Below are 20790 nucleotides of genomic sequence, written 5' to 3' on the forward strand. Positions count from 1 at the left end.
AGCACTTACTACCATCTGACTTACTGTGTATTTTATTTGCTTGTTAATTATATGTCTACCTTCACTAGGCTGTTAGCTACATTAAGGCACTCACTACTCCCTACTTGAGTGTTTTCAAGTGTGTGTGTGTGTGTGTGTGAATATTTTAAACTAAGAGTGGAGGACCTTTGAGATGCCTCTTTATCCAATAAGCCAAGCAATGCAATAAAATTATATTTTATCCAGGATCTATTTCGTATTTGTTAATTTTTTGCTGTTAATAGAAAGTTTCTTCAGAATATCTGGGGAATTATATTCAGAATTGTCTGGAATACTATCCCAAACTGATGGAAGGTGTGGTAAGGACATTTCCTCTTTCATCTGTAACTCTCCTCCAACCCCTCATCCCCAGCATGACCACCCACTCAGTTTCTAAAGTCAGAAATTTGGGAGTCATTCTTCAATCCTTACTTTTTGCTTCCTTACCACATTCAATTTGGGAAACCAGTTAGGTAAGAATCACTAACAGGAAGGTATAATAAACTCAAGGCAAGAAAAAAAGTGAATGTTTCAACCAAATCCAAGAAGACACCACAGACATTTAACATACATACTAGAAGTCCAAGTTCTCAGACTTCCCTGGTGGCACAGTGGTTAAGAATCTGCCTGCCGATACAGGGGACATGGGTTTGAGCCCTGGTCCGGGAAGATGCCACATGCTGCGGAGCAACTAAACCTGTGTGCCACAACCACTGAGCCCATGCACCACAACTGCTGAGCCCACATGCCTAGAGACTGTGCTCTGCAACAAGAGAAGCCACCACACTGAGAAGCTGACAGACCGCAATGAAGAGTAGCCCCTGCTCACCACAGCTAGAGAAAGCCCATGCGTAGCAATGAAGACCCAACGCAGCTAAAAAAATAAATGAATAAACAAAATTCTTTCAAAAAAGTTCAAGTTCTCACTCAATTTTTAAGAAATGCAGCTTCCTCAAAAACTGAACCTAAAATTAGTGGTGGAGTCACACATACTCAGATCCTTATCACAAACTTTCCAATCCTTCATCTGATCTTAGACAACTCGGGTGAAACTGTCTCCTTTCTGGCTGGCTGAAGTAAGGAAGCAGCCACATTGAGGAGTCAAGGAACCGAGGGCATCCTCTAGCATCAGACGGCAGCCTCTACCCTGCAGCCCTGGGAGATGCTGTCAAATATCCTGCAATGCGCAGAACAACTCTCTATGTCAAAGAATCTTCAGGCCCCAAATGCCCGCAGTGCTGAGGTCAGGAAAGCCTGCTATCCATGGTTGCCACACACTAGGGAATACTCAATATAATATTTGAACTTTTTTTTTTGGGGGGGGGTTGTAAAACTATTTACTTTATGATTTAATTGTTAAAATCATAACAAATGTAGGAATATAAAGGATTAACGTGGAAAGCAAAATTCCATAAGGCATTTTATGTTGTTTTAATTGTATCTGCATAGTTTAAACCAGGAAGACTTTGACTTAACTTAGTTTTACTTGTCTTTCTGAAAGTTAAAATATGCCCTATGAAAGTGGCAACTACATCTCGTCCTATACCTTTATATACTGATTTTTTATAGTGCAGAGGAATGTGGTTAAACAATAAGTGAAACAATTAGTCAACCACAAATGGGAAACTCCTTTCAAAAGAGGGTGGCAGCATGGTTGACACAGATTTTGGAAACAGACAAGCAGAGTTTGTCTCCTCCCCTGTGTCCTTTGGTATGTAACCTTGGACAATTTAACCTTTCTGTACCTCAATGTCAGCACTGCAGAACTGTTAAGAGAATTAAATGCGAATACATGTTAAAACAAAACACCTTCCACAGTGCCTGGAACAGCGAATATTCCATCATTTTAGTTCCTTTATAGTTCACGAACATAGGTACACGGATTTGTTTGTACAGCATCTATTTATTTTGTGTTTACCATCTGTTTATAGACAAACTGACAAGAAAACAAGTCTTCTGGATAACTGGATCCTTCAGAAGGAAGACAGGAGAATATACACTAGAATTCTAGGACTCTATGACTCAACGACTGTGACTCTGTGGTTCTAGTACTGAGGGATCCCTCAGGGCTCATTGCTAAGGACTCCATGTGAGGCTGATGGCAGACCATGGTTTTGGCTGCAATGTTTACTCACTCATTCTTTTAAAAGAGTTTTGCCATTGAATCATGGAGTCATCATCTGAGGTCAAGAGATCAACCCATGTCATCACTTTACAACCAAATGAAACTGTACTGACTGCGTTTCCCTATGGACCTCATAGCTCTCTGTTGGATTTCCTAAAGGGAGAGCCAAAAGTCTTGGGGGTAAGTCCTCTCCCACTCGTGGGTCTTCCTGGAAGGGAGAATATAAGTTATTTTTCCAAGTATGTTTGCAGAGATGCTTTTCAGGAAAGAAGTCGATCACTCCCCCGCCTTCCCTCACCTTTCATCTACAATGCACCCTTCTTGATTAACTTCTAAGTCATATCCTTGTACAAATAATCAGGTTATCAGTAGACGTGCCAATATGTAGCCTATAATACAATTCCCCTATATTTTGATAAAGAAGAGAAATAAAGTTCTGTTTTGAAACATGCAGTGTTTACCTCATGTCTCAGAAATGCTCCTGAGGGCTTACTTAACTCTGAGAAATAGACTATTCAACTGTAATTAATACCTCTCCTAACCCTGAGGAAATCCTATGGCTGTTTCAGGAGGAGTTAGCGCTCATCTCTGAATCCTAGCAAGGGGGATGCAGGAAACTGCTGCAATTTTCCTAAATGTCTTATTGAGGAAGCAACCCTCAGGGTGTGGTGGCACCTCCCTTGGAGCTAAAACCCACAGAGGCGAGGTTAAACGTCTCCTCTGTGCTGTTACAGGCGCTGAGAGTTCTTCGAAAACCACCCTCAAAGCTCCAGAGTGAGCTGCGATGTTGACACACACACACACACAAATTTCAGTCATAAAGGAACACAGCCCCCATCCTTGGTACAAGAATGAAATCACTCCTGGTGATATTTGTGATACAGAGCCATAGAGGTGTGGCCTGGGGAAAAACCCAGATGCCAGAGGAGAAGCTCTGCTCTGAGAAAAGCCACTGAGCCTGCGGGACCACCATGCTGCTTCTCCCCCTGTGACTCCTAACAGGCTGAGGAGCCCATGGGGTCACTCTTGGCTCTAGCCAGGCCCTCGTATCTAGAGATGAGACATAACCTCACCCCAGCTTCTCCGCTGTAGCTCAGTGAACTTCATCAACTTCTAGAGAACTGGACTGAGGCTATAATTCCAAAAGCATATATGCATGTGTGTGTATATATATAATTATATGTCTATATAGTAACATATATTAAAAGTAATATATATATAATATATGTATAAAAGTAATATATATAACTAATACATATATTTGTAATATATACACATATTAGTAAGAAAACACTTTCTTGATCCTTTCTGAATTACGAAATGTTCCCACAGACGTTTTCCATACTAAAGCATACATTGAAGGTGGAAAACGTATGCATGTTTGCTGGGGGTTAGGCTAATGACAGGATGCTGGCGCTACAGATGGGAAAAAATGTAAAGGTGAATAGTTTGGAGTCTCTGTCCTCCAGAAGCTTGCAATCTACGGGAAGAGTCAGACACACGCTCAGATCCGTGTGATATAAGATCAACCGGTGATCCCAGGAGACGCTGTCAGTAGGGAAGGATGAGAATAAAGGATTCAAGCAGGGACCCGGGTAAGCATGATGAGGAGAGAGACCCTGGGCTTCCTGGAAATCGGACAGCGGACAGTAAATGGAAGAGGAAGGCCTTCAGATGGAGGGTAGTGTGACGTTCAAGTATAGGATGCCTAAGGGACCGGGGTAGTCCAAAGAGACTGGGGCAAGCGTGACCTCATGCACCCATTTCTCTCTTCACAGGCTGTCCAGGTCCTGTTTGCCCTGATCATTGCGGGTGTCGGAGCTATATTTGCCTTTAATTACTTCCATTTTGCCCAAAGATTTCCCCTCGTTTTCTTCACAGGATATCCATTCTGGGGAGCATTTATTGTGAGTACTATCAGTTAGGAGCTTCTGAGAAATTATTACTATAAAGACTGGTTTGAACTGCCTCAAGTCCTGGGATAATGGATTCCATGAACACGGTCCCCAAGGAGACTAGATAGCCAGTCCCTTGCGTGGCAAGAGAAGTGACTCCATTTGGTCACTGCAATACCATCATCATCATGGTAATAACCACGCTCAGGTTTACAGTGTTTAAAAGTTTCCAAAGCCCTTGTGTGTATAGTAAGTCATTTGCTCCTTACTACCAATCTGGGAGATCAGATGGGCAAATATCCTACTTTTTCCTTTGCAAACAAGAAAACGGCTTTTGGGAGTAGGTAATAATTTAAAGATACCTGGCTAGCACTCACAGAATCACAGACTCTCAAATCTTAAGGAGAATTTTAACTGATTTAATTTCAGCCCCCTCATTATGCCCAGAGACAGTTTTATGAGTGTCACTCCTCTAATTAATAATAGAATCATAAATATAATTCTTAGTACAGTGCTATTTCCATCCAATCCCCAAGGCCTTGCTTCCTAATCTTGTGCTATAATATTTAAGGGTAGACTCATAAGAGCTTCGCTCACCAAAACCTACAGTCCCAAGAGGGCAAGAATATTGTCTATTTTAGTTGTTTTTACATTCTCAGACCTTAGAATCATGCTTAGTGCATGGCAGGCCTGAATGAACGAATCGTTCAGTGAACAAATGGGTGAAATAATGAATAAGTGAGACTACTGTCTCTATGAAAAGTCCTGTTCTCTTTTGATTAACATAAACATTCCATGACTTTTCTATAGTCTGCATTTCAAAAACAACTAGTAGTGTTTTCCTTTCCCAAATGTAAATAACATAATACTGACTATGATTTTCAGACAGACCAACTTTTCACTTCCCCACTTCACAAGAGGATGTTTCCAGTACGACTCTGTGTGATCTGCAGGCATGAATATAATATAGTATAATATAATATAATATAATATAATATAATATAAAAATATAATGGGGTTCTGGCACACTGCTTTTTAAAACTCCGCTCTTTGCTAAAAAAGATATTTACTGAGTACCCATACTACATCTTCAGGAGTGTCCTAGGTGCTCAGTGCACTGGTAGACATGACCCTCTCTGAGAGAGGTGATAAGCTTCTCTTAGAGATAGACTGGGTTTGCCACCTATTAGGGAGGCTATAAATGAAAAAGTAAAAACAACTCCACAGGCAACATTATCACACTTGTGCTAAGCACACTGGGGAGTTCCAGGTGCCACGTGAAGCTTGAATGGAAAACTCACCTGTCCTGGGAGGTCAGGGAAGTGCTTGGCACACAGGTGTTCATTGGGGGAAGTGGAAAGAAAGCGCCCTCTTGGCAACAGCAAAGCAGGAGCGGAGGGCTTGATGTGGGCAAGAACAACAGAAGGAAGACCATCGAGTCTACTGCAGCGGCACAAAATAAGGCCAAAAATGTAGATGGGAACCAGGTCAAGACAGTCCTTGTGGTCATATAAAGAACTTTAGTACCAGAACAAGGTTAGTAACACTTGAAGGCTTGTTACCTTTAAAATATTGTGTTCTTTGAGTGGGTAATGAATGCAAGGATGGTAACAGCAAATCTGGGAGAATCAGTTGGGGGGAGGCTGCATGATCGCAGGGGAGGAGAGATGGTACCCTGAGGGAGATGGGCAGCAGTGAACATAAAGGTGGATGGCTTTGAGAGCGGCCTGGAGGTAGAACTAACCTGATGGTGATCCACGGTGGGGAGTGAGGTGGAGGGAGGAATCAAAGGTAACTGTCTGATCTCTGCATGTCACCTCAAGGTCCTTGACTCCAAGGTGCAACATCCCTAAGGTCGAAAACCAATCCCCACAGGAGAGGTTCTCATTTCCGGAACATTCAAGAAGGATGGGACTCCACCTGTGGTGTCAGAGTTCTCATTTTTCCTGTGTGGTACTAGGCTCTTCATGTTCCATATAAATGAGTAGATGAGGTAACACTAGATTCCAGCCCCATGTCAGCTTTTAGCAAGTTCTGTCCTGAGAAAGTCCCCTTCTGTCTGCTCAGAACCGACAGAGCTCACCCTCCACTCTTCCAGGCCCAAAGCCCAAGACTATCTTTCTTTTTGGAGCCCAGATGGGTGGTATCTTTTGGACCTTAAAGACGGGCCTGCCTTACCCACCCAACCCTGGCAAAGAGCCCTTGTTCAGTACCAAGCACATCTAGCACAGGATTTATTCTTACCTCAGTGCCCACTCTCATTCCTCCCTGATGGAAAAGACTCGATATGGGATGGTTTGGGAGATTCACAGACATGTAGATTACAATATACTCTCCAAAGGAAATTATACTGTAGGGTAGTCAAACACATCACCTGTTAACTTTTATCTCTTTTCTTCTTAACAGTTTATTATTACAGGATACCTCACAGGAACCAACAATAATGAAAAATGTCTGGTAAGTCACTTTGCTGATTTGTACGCAATTTAAAATCTTCTATTGTACTCGCTTTAGTTCATCTCTATGTAGAAAGCCTTGAGTAATAAAGGATCTTCCAGGAAAGACCCTTTTGATAGAAAGATCCATTTGCAAGTAAAAATTGCAGTTCAGGTCATTGCTGTTTGTCAGTGTCACCATGACCCTTACATCCTTCCATTGGTTCCCATTTTCTTGGAAAAATAAACTGAAAGAGTTGCTTATTAAAAACCATTCAATGGGACTTCACTGCTGGCATAGTGATTAAGAATCCACCTGCCAATGCAGGGGACATGGGTTCAATCCCTGGTTTGGAAAGATCCCACATGCTGCAGAGCAACTAAGCTCATGGGCCACAACTGCTGAGCCTGCACTTTAGAGCCTGCCAGCCACAACTCCTGAGCCTGAGTGCCACAACTACCAAAGCCCGCATGCCTAGAGCCTGTGCTCCACCATAAGAGAAGCCACCGCAGTGAGAACCCCACCCACCAGTAGCCCCTGCTCTCCACAACTAGAGAAAGCCCACGTGCAGCAATGAAGACCCAACGCAACCAATAAATATATTTATTAAAAACCAAAAACCAACCAAAGAAACCATTCTATATTCCTCTAACTCAACGGTTCTTAATTGGGAGTAATTTTGCACCCCTCCCCCCCCCACTCCACCCCCAGGGATATTTAACAAAGTCTGAATACAATTATTTTTTGTCCTTGCCTCTGGGCATGCAGGATATTAGTTCCCCGACCAGGGATCGAACCCCGGACTCCACGCAGTGGAAGTGCAGAGTCTTATCCACTGGACCCCCAGGGAAGTCCCAAGCCTGAAGACATTTTTGATTGTCACAACTGGGTGGTGGTGGGGTCGGGGGTGCTGTAGGTGGGTAGAGACCAGGGATGTTTCTAAACATCCTACAGTGCATAGGGGAGAAAAAAAGATCTAGCTCCAAATATTTCTTGTGTCAAGATTGATAAACCCTCCTCTAACCAAAGTCAATCCCAGGATCCCAGTAACCACAACCCCACCCCAACAACAACAGAGGCTTTTCTCTGGAACTTGCCCAGGGTCTGAAGGAAAGAGTATGACACTGAGGCTACATCATTCTAGGACTGAATCAAGGCTACCACTCATTGCTGTATCAAATTTGAAGGATTCTTTTGAAGAATTTTTTTCAGTTTATTATTATTTTAAAAAAAGTATTTATTTATTTTGTCTGCGCCAGGTCCTAGTTGCGGCATGAGGGATCCTCACTGTGGCACGCAGGATCTTTAGTTGAGGTTTGCAAATTTTCTTAGCTGCAGCATGTAGACTCTCAGTTTCGGCACGTATTCAGGAGCTAGCTCCCCGACCAGGGATCGAACCCAGGCCCCCTGCATTGGGAGCGTGGAGTCTTACCCAATGGACCACCAGGGAAGTCCCCTCTTTTGAATATTTGATAAGATATTACATATAAAAGGCAAAAGGATACTTAAATGCTTGTACCCCCTTCTAACCAGCCTGATCTTTTTCGAGGCCCTGAAGATGTGGACCTTCTCTCAAAGCCACTTTAACTCTGTTCTTATGAATTAAAAACAAAGTCCTCTGTGAATGTCCTCTACAGATAGCTAGCTACAAACCGCAGGGGAGTTCTGGGGGGGATGAAAGCTCCCATCCCTCTCTACCTGTGGAAATAAATGCACACGATGCAGACGAAGCCCCAGATGCTGCTCTTCTCTCTGCACTGACTTCCTTTCAGAGCTAAGGAATATACTGAGGATAAGGCAGACCCGCCCGTGACCCACTGAGAGCCTTGCCGATGGAGGCAGACACTTACGTCACGGGGACAGGAGCACTAAACTGGGCATCAGATCTGGCTCCACCAGAGCTCCTCCTCCAAGCTCACTATCACTTAATCCCTGAATCCTACTCATCTGTAATGTGGGAATAACAAGTGATTTGCCTACATTACACAACTGTAATGAGAATCAGAGGAGACTAAGGCTGGGCCCCTGTAGAGCACAAGGCACATGAGGGGTTGCTTACCTAGAGACGTTAGTCCATCAGATGTCCTCTGGGAGCCAAAACAGAGCCTTGAAGAGAGCAAAGGAATGAGGACTGAAAGAGATGGCATATCTGTGCACCCCTGGATATTTTCTGCCAAAATACCTGTCTGTAGAAAAGATCTGTGTTTGGGGTAAACACTAACGTCCTAGGTACACAGTAAGCCACACGCTGCTCCGGGATAGGACAGGCTGTGTAAATGTATCCTTCTACTCCCTGCTACAAAAGACATAGTACAATTGCGTATGGTAAACATCTACTGAATTGAGATGTGAGATTTCTCTTTTTCTTTTAAAAGGGCAATAGCTGTGCTGGAAGTAAGTATGAATAAGACATCTCTCTCTTCCTTCAAAGGAACTCAGACTTATATAACAAAACAAAATAAAAAAAATAGGAAGTAAAGGGAATAGGAACTTGGTGGGGCAATCTGAACTTTTCATAGCTTGCACGTTGGAAAACTATGAGCAAGAGAAAGGAAACCATTAAATCTCAGACCAAATTCACTGCCATCTGTAAATCTGTTAGGGATTTGGTTGGTGGTTGTTTGAGTTCCCTGGGGGATGATGGAAACCACATGAAGGCAGGACCTCATCTAGCATATTTATCTTTGTGTCTCATGGGCTTAAATGCAGTGCTCCTGACACACAGTTGACCACACTAAATATTTATTAAAATAAACAAATAAATGGATACTACCCTAAAGTTAGGTGACATCATTCTCATTTTTAAAGGTAGAAATTGAGATCACAAGAGATTCATTAACGTGTACAGGGTCCTGGTTTGCTAGGATGCAAAATCAGATCTAGGGACTTCCCTAGTTGTCCAGTGGTTAAGACATCACCTTCCAATGCAGGGGGTGTGGGTTCGATCCCTGGTCAGGGAGCTAAGATCCCACATGCCTCTTCGTCAAAAAAAAACAAAACATAAAACAGAAGCAATATTGTAACAAATTCAATAAAGACTTTAAAAATGGTCCACATCAAAAAAAATTTGTTTTAATCAGGTCTAATTACAAGGCCAAGACACGCTTTAATACACTATTTTGCTTATATGAGGGTGAGTCAAAAATTATCCCACTCTGGCTGTAGAATTATTTTAAGTACCTTTTAGAAAAGACAAATACCTTATTTTCTGACATAATCTCCTTGCTTTTCAATACACTTTGTCTATCTGTCAACAAGTTTTCATATTCCCTCATTAAAAAATGTTTTAGGCTGAGCTGTGAGCCATGAATGCACTGCTGTCTTCACTTCATCAGAAGTGAATCTTCATCCTCCTGGGGCTGCTTTCAGGGGACCAAACAGGTGAAAGTCTGGTGGAGCAAGATCAAGACTATAGGGAGGATGATTTAACATCTCAAAACGAAGTTTTTGCAGAGTGTCAACAGTGTGGGCAGAAGTGTGTGAATGTGCACACCCTCAGACCACAAAAAACGAATCACTGCACGCTGCTCTTCTTTCGTGCAAATCACAGGTGGGGCATCCATTTTTGCTTGCACTGCAGTTACAAATGAACTGATATAACACGTTCACTCCTGCACAACAGTGACTGGGGAGACAGTAGCCTTGAACAGAAAGTGCTGATGAGACAGCGCGGCCAACAGAAGTTTTAATGTTAACTGGAGTGTAGGTAATTTTTTTTTCATCCCACCCCAATGATTACTTTAAATGTTGGAAAGTTCGCTGCCCCAAGACTCATTTAACCAGAGACATCCATTTCACGTCCTTTTCTCTGAGCCTATTACTTCACTTCATGTAAAGGACTTTGAAGTTTTAGAAGTGACAATGCAGTTTCTAATACTGAAACCATGCACCTCAGACTGGGATGTGAACCCATGAGGCCAGGACTCTAACCTGGCCAAAACCAAAGGTCTTCTAACTGAGACTGCACACCTAGTTTCAGGACTTAATGAAGCTCAGGATCTCGATGTCTCATTGCAGAAAGAATTCAGTGAGAGACAAAGTGATAGGTAAGAAGTAGATTTGTTTAGAGAGAAATACACTCCACAGACAGAGTGTGGGCCATCTCAGAAGGTGAGAAAGGCCTGGATTGGGGATAATTTTTTATTTACCCTTGTATATTTTGAAAGATGGTGCATTAGAATAAAAAGAACATTTTCTTTAGCATTAACCATAGGGAACCCCTGTCCTACTTGTTCACTTCCTTAGCTTCCTGGCTCATTCTAAAACTTGGTCCGCTTCCTGACTTTGACGAATCAGGATACTGACGGGGGAATTCATCCCTCAGGGGTGTCTGGAAAGACAAAAGCACTAGGAAATTCTTAAAAGATATTTTTGGCTTAATTTGGAGTTTTATTTTATTTATTTTTTTAATTTTCTTTGAATTTTAACCTTTTTTTGCCATTTTTAAGCTCTTTATTGGAATATGATTGCTTTACACTGTTGTGCCAGTTTTTGCTGTACAACAAAGTGAATCAGCTGTATTTATACATATATCCCCATATGCCCTCTCTCCCATGACTCCCTCCCACCCTTCTTATCCTAGCCCTCTAAGTCATCACTCATCATCGAGTTGATCTCCCTTTGTTATACAGCAACTTCCCACTAGCTATCTATTTTACATTTGGTAGTGTATATATGTCAATGCTCCTCTCTCACTTCGTCCCAGCTTCCCCTTTGCCCCCCCGCCCCCCCTTGCCGTGTCCTCAAGCCGTTCTCTACATCATCTGCATCTTTATTTTTGCCCTGTCAATGAGTTCATCAGTACCCTTTTTTTTTTTTAGATTCCATATATATGAGTTAGCATGTGGTATTTGTTTTTCTCTTTCTGGCTAACTTCACTCTGCATGACAGACTCTAGGTCTATCCAGCTCATCACAAATAACTCAATTTCATTCTTTTTCATGGCTGAGTAATATTCCATGGTATATATGTGCCACATCTTCTTTATCCATTCATCTGTTGATGGGCATTTGGGTTGCTTAATCCAAAAAGAAACATGCACCTTAATGTTCTTATCTTTTTAAAACTATTTTCCAGGGACAAAGTGTCACAGGCATGAATGTTATCAGCTCCTTGGTCGCGGTGGCTGGGATCACTTTAACCATTATCAGCTACAGATACCAACACAAGTACTGCCAGGCGCCTTCCCTGGAAGGAATATGTGTGATAGGTAGAGTCCTTTACAATGTAAGTGGTCTTATTCTGTACAATGAATCTGTATAATCTTATTTGGACAATGTTCATGATGGGACTCTAATTTTTTTTAATTTAAATTTTTATTGGAGACTCATTAATGTTGATTCCAATAATCAAGGTTGTCTCAGCATTTGAACGGACTTTGAGAAGCATGAGTGTGATTCAAAAGCCATAATGTCTGGATTTGAATCCTGGTTTTGTCACGCATAAGCTGGTGACCTTAGCCTAGGATTCTGTCTTCTCTGAGCCTCTGTTTTCTTCATGTGAAAAGTGAAGACAATAAGAATACCTACCTTGCTGGTTTATTGTGAGGATTACTTAAATTAGAGCACAATGTGGCATAGTATAAGTCGTCAATAGGTTTTAGCTATTCCTATTAGTATTGACATGGATTGGATTTAATTTTACCTTTTCAGTGTTAACGAGGAAAAAAATGACCTAAAAAGTTTACTCAGTTAATACTAAATACGGTTGGAGAAGGCTTTAAGGCACTTAATAAAGTATGTTTAATAATTTTAGAACATAAATGATTATATATAAATACAGCAGTTTTATTCACTACAGCAGATGAGCTATATCTTTACCAGAAAATATAACTGTAGGTATCATTTTCAGTATTTATCCAATAAGTATTCAATGACATTACTTTTATGCACGTCAGCAATTCCAAAAGGCCTTTCTCTCTACTCTCCAAGCAAACACTGGGCTTTCATTCTATTCCAATCAGCCACATCTTGAAGGCTTTGATCCTAGAATGTTAATGAGATTTGACTATTGTGGATGGAAATGAAGTGTAATCATGGGAAACTGTCTCCCCCAATAAAAAGGAAAAGGAAAGGAGCTATCAGTTCCTGAATACGAGGTCTTATTTAACCCTCATGATCACCCATTAAAGTGAGCCTAGGACACTCCCACATGTTCTGAGATAAATTTCAGAATTAGACTCCTAAAAGACTACTAAGGAAAATCAGAAACCAATGTAAGGGACAAAATCCTGTCCTACTTGGGGCAAGAATATGATACAACATTATTATCCTTACCCTTTTCTTCTAGTAGACCGGAGGCCACTACTGTACATTACCTTAGTATATACGAGGAAGAAATTGTATACTGAGGTTAAATCTCCAGATGAATGAAACTTTGCTGTCTACTTTCTGCCAGGCATGAATGCATATTGCAGAATTAGTTCCTGCATACAGAATCATGGAGAATCTGTTCCAAGACTTCCCTTGTATCACTCCACGATTCCTTGCTGTAACCCAACCCAAATGTCATAAATAAGCTAAAAAGAGCCAGAACAGCGGACTTGAGACATCTCTTGGACTGATCTCTGTCCCAACGACCAATCCATTGTCTACATTGCAGCTAAAGTCATCACTTAAAAATACAAATCTGAACATATTACTCAATGGCTTCCTGTTAAACATAGAATGAAGATCCAAATCTTAAAAGGTTTACAAGACCCTAACTCACCTATCCTGCCTACCTTTCCAGCATTATTCCAGGCCTTTATTCTTCTCATGCCACTCTCCCAACACCTCCTAGAATTCTTTAAAGTGTCTAGACGAGGTTTTTCATCCTTCAGTCCAGTGCCTACCCTTTTCCACCTACCCAGTTAACTCCTCCTCATTATTTAATCTCAGTGTAAACATCACTTCTTTAAGGAGGTCCTTCCTAATCACACCTCTACCCATCCCAGTGCAGGTCTCCCATTACAGTAATACGTAGCCCCCAATCCTTTTTCATAGCACTTATCATAATTTCGTTAAGAAAATAATTGTTTAATTATTTGCCACTGTCTGCCTCCCTTATAATGATGGAAGTTCCACAAAGACCAAGACCAGGTTCATCTTGTTCACCAGCTGAAGCCAGTACATTTACAGTAGGCACTTCATACTTTTTGGTTTTATCAAAAAGTGGAGAATATTCAAACTTTTGGATGTGTTGCAGGGAAACCAAGATTCAGATAGACTCAATCTTTTGTTCAAGGTTAAGTGTAACCTTGGACCCAGCTGCACCCAGCTCTTTCTGCCTCCAAAGTCTAAACTTTTTGGAAACTACACTATTCCCTGCTGCTTCTCAAACTAAACACTACCTTAAAGCAGAGTGTGCAAAATGGCAATCTGTGGGCTATATCCAACCTGAAGATATGTTCCATTTGGTTCCCATAAGCGAACAATAACTGGAAAGTTTCACATTAAAAATACAGCTATCTTAGGAAAGAAAAAAGACCAGGCATCAAGGGGCCCATATTCCCACACGGCAACTATTGCCTGGACCTGAGTAATAGATGCTGAGGAATGTATTTATTCTTTACTTTCTCCCCTCCTAATTGTTGCAATCATTTGGGATGGTTGCCTGGTGCTCCTATAAGAGCTGGAGTTCGTCACCCCTGCTTATCAGAAAGACATAAAATGAAAACTGTTCAATCACTGATGGCTCCTGATGCATCTAAGATATGGATTTTCTCATTCTAGGTCATACAGTGTAAGTGATCCTTGACGTATATCTTTAACATGGTATAGCTTTCATTCCAAATGCCATATATCTACCCTCATTGTTTACAGGGAATTTTGTCGGTCTTACTGATCATCAACATAGCACAGCTCGGCATCTCTGTGACTGTCGCCTCCTTTAGAAGCAACTGCTGGGCAAGTTCAAATGAGGTGCGTTCAACGTTGTTTATGAGAATGGATTCCTACTCGGACACGCCAAGGTGACCTCTGGCCTATTAGTGGGCAGTTCAGTATTTGCAGATGCTGAACTAAAACTTCTAAGTTTAGGAAGATCGAGGGGGGACAAGTTTAAAACTGATGGTTCACTCCACCCTTGGAGACAACTATGTTGGTTTTTCCTGCCCTATCTGCTATCCATAGTCACCTCTGTTCAGGCAGAGCTCCTTATCTCCCTGCCAAAATACAGGAAAAACACGACTGAAGGGGGACCCATGTTATTGTAACATAAGGAGCTTACACCTGGCCATAAAGATGTGTGAGACAATTCCCTCACCAGAGAGGAAGCAGAGAAGAAAAATATTTAACAGTGATACTAACAGTATTTATAATAATAGTTATAGCTTACATTTATTGAATGTTTACTATGTCCATTATTGTTATAACCACCTAGCATCAACTTAATCTTAATGAAATTACTAAAGCCCCCCTATTTTACATATGAAAGAACTAAGCTACAAGGAGTAACCTCTCTAGTGTCATGAAATGTCAAGATTCTGACTCAAGTAATGTAAATGTGGCTTCAGAGCCTGCTCTCTAAATCCCAAACAACAGTCCCTGGTGCTGTGTTAGAAGGTGGGATTTTTTTTTCCCTTTCTGTACATCAGCTTTATAGAAATATAATTTGAAAAAATTAAAATGGTCCCATTTAAATGTGCCATTCAAGGAGTTTTGACAAATTGTATATACCCATGTAACTACCATCAAAATCAAGATATAGTGAATTCCTATCACTCCCCAAAAAGGTTTCCTGGAACCTCTTCATAATTTTTTCTTTCTCAAACTTCATACCCACGAAATCATAAGTATTCTTTGTTTCTGGCTCCCTTCACTCAGTAACATGTTTATGAGATTCATCCATGCTGTTTCATGCATTGACAGCATGTTCCTTTTATGAAAGGGTCACCATAATTTAACCATTCACTTCTCAATGGGCATTGGGTAGCCAGGAACATTTGAGTTCACATCTTTGTGGGGACCTATGTGTTTATTTCTCTTGGAGTGTTGTATCTAGGACCCGATTTTAGATAATAGAGCAAATAGATACTTATAAGAAAATGCCAACCAGTTCTGCAATGGGGCTGTACCATTTTGCATCCTCATCAGCAGTATAGGACAGGTACAATTGCTCTCCAACCTGTGGAAATGTCAGTGGTATTGATAATTTGGCCACTCGTGGGGAGGTAGTGATATTTCACTGTAGTCTTAATATTCATTTCCCTGATGACAAATAATGAAGACTCTTTCTATGTGTTCATTGGTATATATTTTTTGAGATGTGTTTGTTTAAATCTTTAGTCAACTTTGATCACATTTGTTTATCTTATTGAGCTATAAGAACCTAATTGATTCAGGTTCTTTTTTGAGATATATGTACTGCTAATATTTTTCCCAACCCTGGCTTGTCTTTCTCATTTTCTTATTAGTTTCTTTCAAATAACCATATGTGATGAAGCCCAACTTATGATTTATTTTCTTTTATGATGAGTCCTTTTTTATGTTCTAACAAAGCTCTGCCTGTACCAAGATTGTACGGTATTCTTGTAAAAGTTGTATGATTTTAGCTTTTATGTTTAGGCCTATAATAGACTTTGAGCTAACTTTTATGTATATTTGTGAGGTTAGAAGTTCATGCACCTATTCCAGCTATTTCAGCACTCTTTGTTGAAAATGTATTGCCTTCCCACATTACCTTGGCACCCTTGCTGAAAAATCAATTCATTTCTTATTTTTGGGTACTTTATTTTGTCCCATTGATCTATATTCCTATCCTTCCACGTATGCCACACTGTCAATTTCTGTAGCTTTAAAGTAATTCTTTTCATTGTGGTAAAATATATATAACATACTATTTATCATTTTAACCATTTGTAAGTGTCCAATTCAGTGGCATTAAAAACATTCATAATGATGTGATCTATTTCTAAAACTCTTTCATCATCCCAATATAAGCTCTGTAGCAAAAAATAATAACTCCCCTTTTCTCCTCCTTCCAGCCACTGGTAACTTCTAATCTACTTTATATCCCTTATGTCTACTTTCTACTACTTATTGCCTATTTTAGATAATTTGTAAAGGTAGAATCGTATAATATTTATCCTTCTGTATCTCTCTTATTTGGCTGGAACACAAAGTTTCCCAGGTTCATTCATGTTGTAGCATATATGAAGATTTCATTCCTTTTATGGATAAATAATAGTCCACTGTGTGTATATGTTAATTTTCTCTAGTCATTCATCTATTGATGTATTTCTCTTTTGCATCTTTTGGCTATGAACACTGAGGATAATGCTATGAAATTGGTGTTCAAATATCTGTTCGAGTCCCTGCTTTCAAATCTTTTGGCTATAAACCTAAGAGTGTAATTCTTCGGTCATGTAGCAGTTCTATGTTTAACCTTTTGAGAAAATGCCAAGTGGTTTTTGACAGTGGCTGCACCATTTTACATTCCCACCAGCAGTGCACAAGGGTTCCAACTTCTCCACACCCTCACCAATACTTTCTTTTTTTTATAATCATAATCCTAATGGGTGTGAAGTGATATCTCATTGCGGTTTTAATTGTATTTCCTAACTATTAGTGATGTTGAGCACCTTTTCATTTACCTATTGGCCATTTGTATATCTTAATTGGAAAAATGTCTGTTACAGTCCTTTGCCCATTTTCAGTTGGGTTGTTTTTTGTTGTTGTTGCATTGTAGAAGTTCTTTATATATTCTGAATATTAATCCCTTATAAGAAATATAATTTGCAAATATCTTCTGCCATTCTGTAGGTTGTTATGTTCCCTTTTTTGGTAGTATCTTTTAATGCACAACAGTGCTTAATTTTGAAAAGGTCCAATTAATCTGTTTTTGTTGTTGTTATCTTTGGTTTTAGTGTCACATTCATGATGCCAAATCCAATGTCATGAAGATTTCCCTCAATATTTTCTTCTAAGAATTTTATAGTTTTAGCTTTCAGGTTTAGATCTTTGATCCATTTTGAGTGATAATTTTTATATGGTGTCAGCTAAGTCTCCAAATTCATCCTTTTGCATGTGGATATCCAGTGTTCCAGCAACATTTTGGGGAACTGTCCTTTTCTCAACTGAATGGTCTTGGCATCCTTATCAACAATCAGTTGACCGTACATGTGAGGGATTATTTCTCAGCTCTGTATTCTATTTCATTGGTCTATATGTCTGCCCTTATGCCAGTACCATAATGTATTAATTACTGTAGATTTAATATTACTTATCCATTAAAAAGAATGAAATATGCCATTTGCAGCAAGATGGATGGACCTGAAGATTATCATACTAAGTGAAGTAAGTCAGAAAGAGAAAGACAAATACCATATATCACTTACATGCAGAATCTAAAAAAAAAAAGATACAAATGAACTTATCTATAAAACAGAAACAGACTCACAGACTTAGAGAACAAACTTATGGTTACCAGGGGGGAGGGTTGGAGAAGGGATAGGTTGGGAGTTTGGCTTTGACATGTACACACTGCTGCATTTAAAATAGATAACCAACAAGGACCTACTGTGTAGCACAGGGAACTCTGCTCAATACTCTGTAATAACCTGAGTGGGAAAAGAATTTGAAAAAGAATAGATACTTGTATAACTGAATCACTTTGCTGTATACCTGAAACTAACACAACATTGTTAATCAACTATACTCCAATATAAAATAAAAATTAAAACAAAACAAAAAATGCATCTTTGCAGTAAGTTTCAAAGTTGGGAAGTGTGATTCTTCCAACTTCATTCTTTTCTAAGATTTTTTTGGCTATTCAGGACCCCTTGAAATTCCATATGAATATGAAAATTGGTTTTCCATTTCTAAGAAGAATTCTGTTGAAATTGTAATAGGAATTGTGTTGAATCTGTATATTACTTTGGGTAGTATTGACATTATAACAATGTTGTGTTCATATGATGAATATGGGATGCCTTTCATGTATTTAGACCTTCTTTAATCATTTTCAGTGGTATTTTGCAGTTTTTAGCACAGAAATTTTTCACCTCCTTGGTTATATTTATTCCTAAGTATTTAATTCTTTTAGATGCTATTGTAAATGGAATTGCTTTCTGAATTTTCTTTTCAGAATGCTCATTGCTGGCATACAGAAGCACAACTGATTGTTTTGTGTTAATCTTATACCTTGCACCTTGCTGAATTCATTTATTAGCTTTACTAGCTTTCATGTGGATTCTTTGTGATGGTCTACATATAGGATTATGACATCTGTGAATAGAGATGGTTTTACCTGTTCATTTCTAATTTGGATGAATTTTATTTCTTTTTCTTGTGTAACAGTACTGACTAGAACTTCCAGTACCATGTTAAGTAATGGTGAAAGGAGGCATTCTTGTCTTGTTCCTGATCTTGGGGGAAAGGTTTTAGTCATTCACCATTCAGCATGATGTTAGCTGTGGATTTTTCATAAATATCCTTTGTCATGTTGAGGAATTTTTTTCTCTATGCCTGATTTTCTGATATTTTTTTATCATGGAAAGGTATTGGATTTTGTCAAATGTCTTTTCTGCTCCAAGTGAGATGATCATGTGTGTTTTCCCTTACATTATATTAATGTGATGTATCATATTTATTGATTTCCTTATACTGACCAATCATGTTGGGGGCATAAATCTCACTTGGTCATGATGAACAATCCTTCTGATATACTATTAGAATTGATTTATTAATATTTTGTTGAGAATTTTTGCATCCACATTCATGAGATATTAGTCTGTAATTTTCTATTCTTGTGATGTCTTCATCTGGCTTTGGTTTCAGGGTAATGTCAATCTCATAGAATGAATTAGGAAGTTTTCCCCTTCTCTTCAATATTGTGAAAGAGAGAATAATACTATTCTTTAAATTTTTGATCATTCACCAGTGATTCTATCTGGTTCAGAATTTTTTTGTTGCTGAGAGATTTTTTTAATTACTGCCTCCGTCTCTCTACTTGTCATACATCTGTTGAGATTTCCTATTTCTTTTTGAGTCATAGGTAATCCGTGTGTTTCAAGGAATTTGTCCATTTCTTGTAGGGTATCTAATTTATTGGCATACTATTCTTCTTATTCCTCTTATCCTTTTTATCACTGTAATAATGTAGTAATGTCCTCACTTTCATTTCTTATTTCAGTTATTTGAATCTTCTTTATTTTTTTCTTTTTCATACTAGTTAAAGGTCTGTTGATCTTTTCAAAGAACAAACATTTGGTTTCCTTGAGTTTCTCTATTGTTTTTCTAGTCCCCATTTTGTTTATCTCTAGTCTTTATTGTTTTCTTCCTTATGCAAGCTTTGGGTAGTTTGTTCTTGTCCTAACTTCTTATAGTATGAAGTTATTAGGTTGGTGATTGAGATCTTCTTTTCTAATGTAGGCTTTTACATCTATAAATTTCCCTTTTCACACTGCTTTTTCTGTATCACTTAAATTTTGGTATATTGTGTTTTTGTTTTTCTTCATATCAGAGTATTTTCTATCCTTCATATCAAAGACATTTTCTAATTTCTTTTGTGATTTTTTCTTTGATTCATTAGTTATTTAAGAATGTGCTGTTTAATTTCCACATATTTGTGAAATTTCCAGTTTTCCTTCTATTATTAATTTCAAACTTTGTCCAGTTGTGGTCAGAAAAGATACTTTGTATATTTATCTTTTAAACATATCAAGACTTGTTTTGTGGCATAATATGTGCGCTATCCTGGGGAATGGCCCATGTGCACTTAAGAAGAAAGTATATTCCGCTGCTGTTGGAGTGTTCAGTCTATGTCTGTTAAGTCTAAATGACTTACTTTGTTGTTCAAGTCCTCTATTTCTTTACTTATCATCGGTCTGATTCTTCTATCCATTTTGAAAGTGAGGTAGTGAAGTCTCCACCTATTATTACAGAACTATTTCTCCCTTCAACTCTGTCAATTTGCTTCATATATTTTGAGGGTTTTTTATTAGATGTGCAGTAGTTTACAGTTGTCATATCCTCATACTCTATTGAAACTTTTATTAATATATAAAGTCCTTCTTTGTCTCCCATAGCCTTTTTAAATTGAAAGTTTATCTGGTATTAGTGTAGACCCTCCTCCAGCTGTCTTTGGTTACTGTTTGCATGAAATAGTTTTTTTCAGTAATTTCACTTTCAACCTATTTGTGCTTTGGGATCCAAAATGAGTCTCTTGTACACAGTATATAGTTGGATCATGTTTCTCTGCCTTTTGATTGTAGAGTTTAATACATTACATTTAAAGTAAACACTTATAAAGTTTAACTTCTGTCATTGGGCTATTTGTTTTCTGCGTGCCTTATAGCTTTTGTCCCTCATTTCCCCCATTACAGCCTTCTTTTGT

The 20790-nt window shown here is 39.1% G+C and overlaps 1 protein-coding gene across 1 annotated transcript in view; it reads left to right on the forward strand.

Annotated features, from left to right (window-relative positions):
* Positions 1–2185: 2185 nt before the first annotated feature.
* MS4A14 (membrane spanning 4-domains A14) overlaps positions 2186–20790 on the forward strand; it is a 28289-nt gene continuing 9684 nt past the window's right edge. The window contains exons 1-5 of the mRNA XM_057727128.1: positions 2186–2323; positions 3922–4050; positions 6445–6495; positions 11551–11700; positions 14277–14375. Of these exons, the coding sequence (XP_057583111.1) occupies positions 2186–2323; positions 3922–4050; positions 6445–6495; positions 11551–11700; positions 14277–14375 (567 nt within the window). The remainder of the gene's footprint in view (positions 2324–3921; positions 4051–6444; positions 6496–11550; positions 11701–14276; positions 14376–20790) is intronic.

Source organism: Hippopotamus amphibius, chromosome 3 (assembly GCF_030028045.1).
Source record: "Hippopotamus amphibius kiboko isolate mHipAmp2 chromosome 3, mHipAmp2.hap2, whole genome shotgun sequence".
NCBI classification, from domain to species: Eukaryota; Metazoa; Chordata; class Mammalia; order Artiodactyla; family Hippopotamidae; genus Hippopotamus; species Hippopotamus amphibius.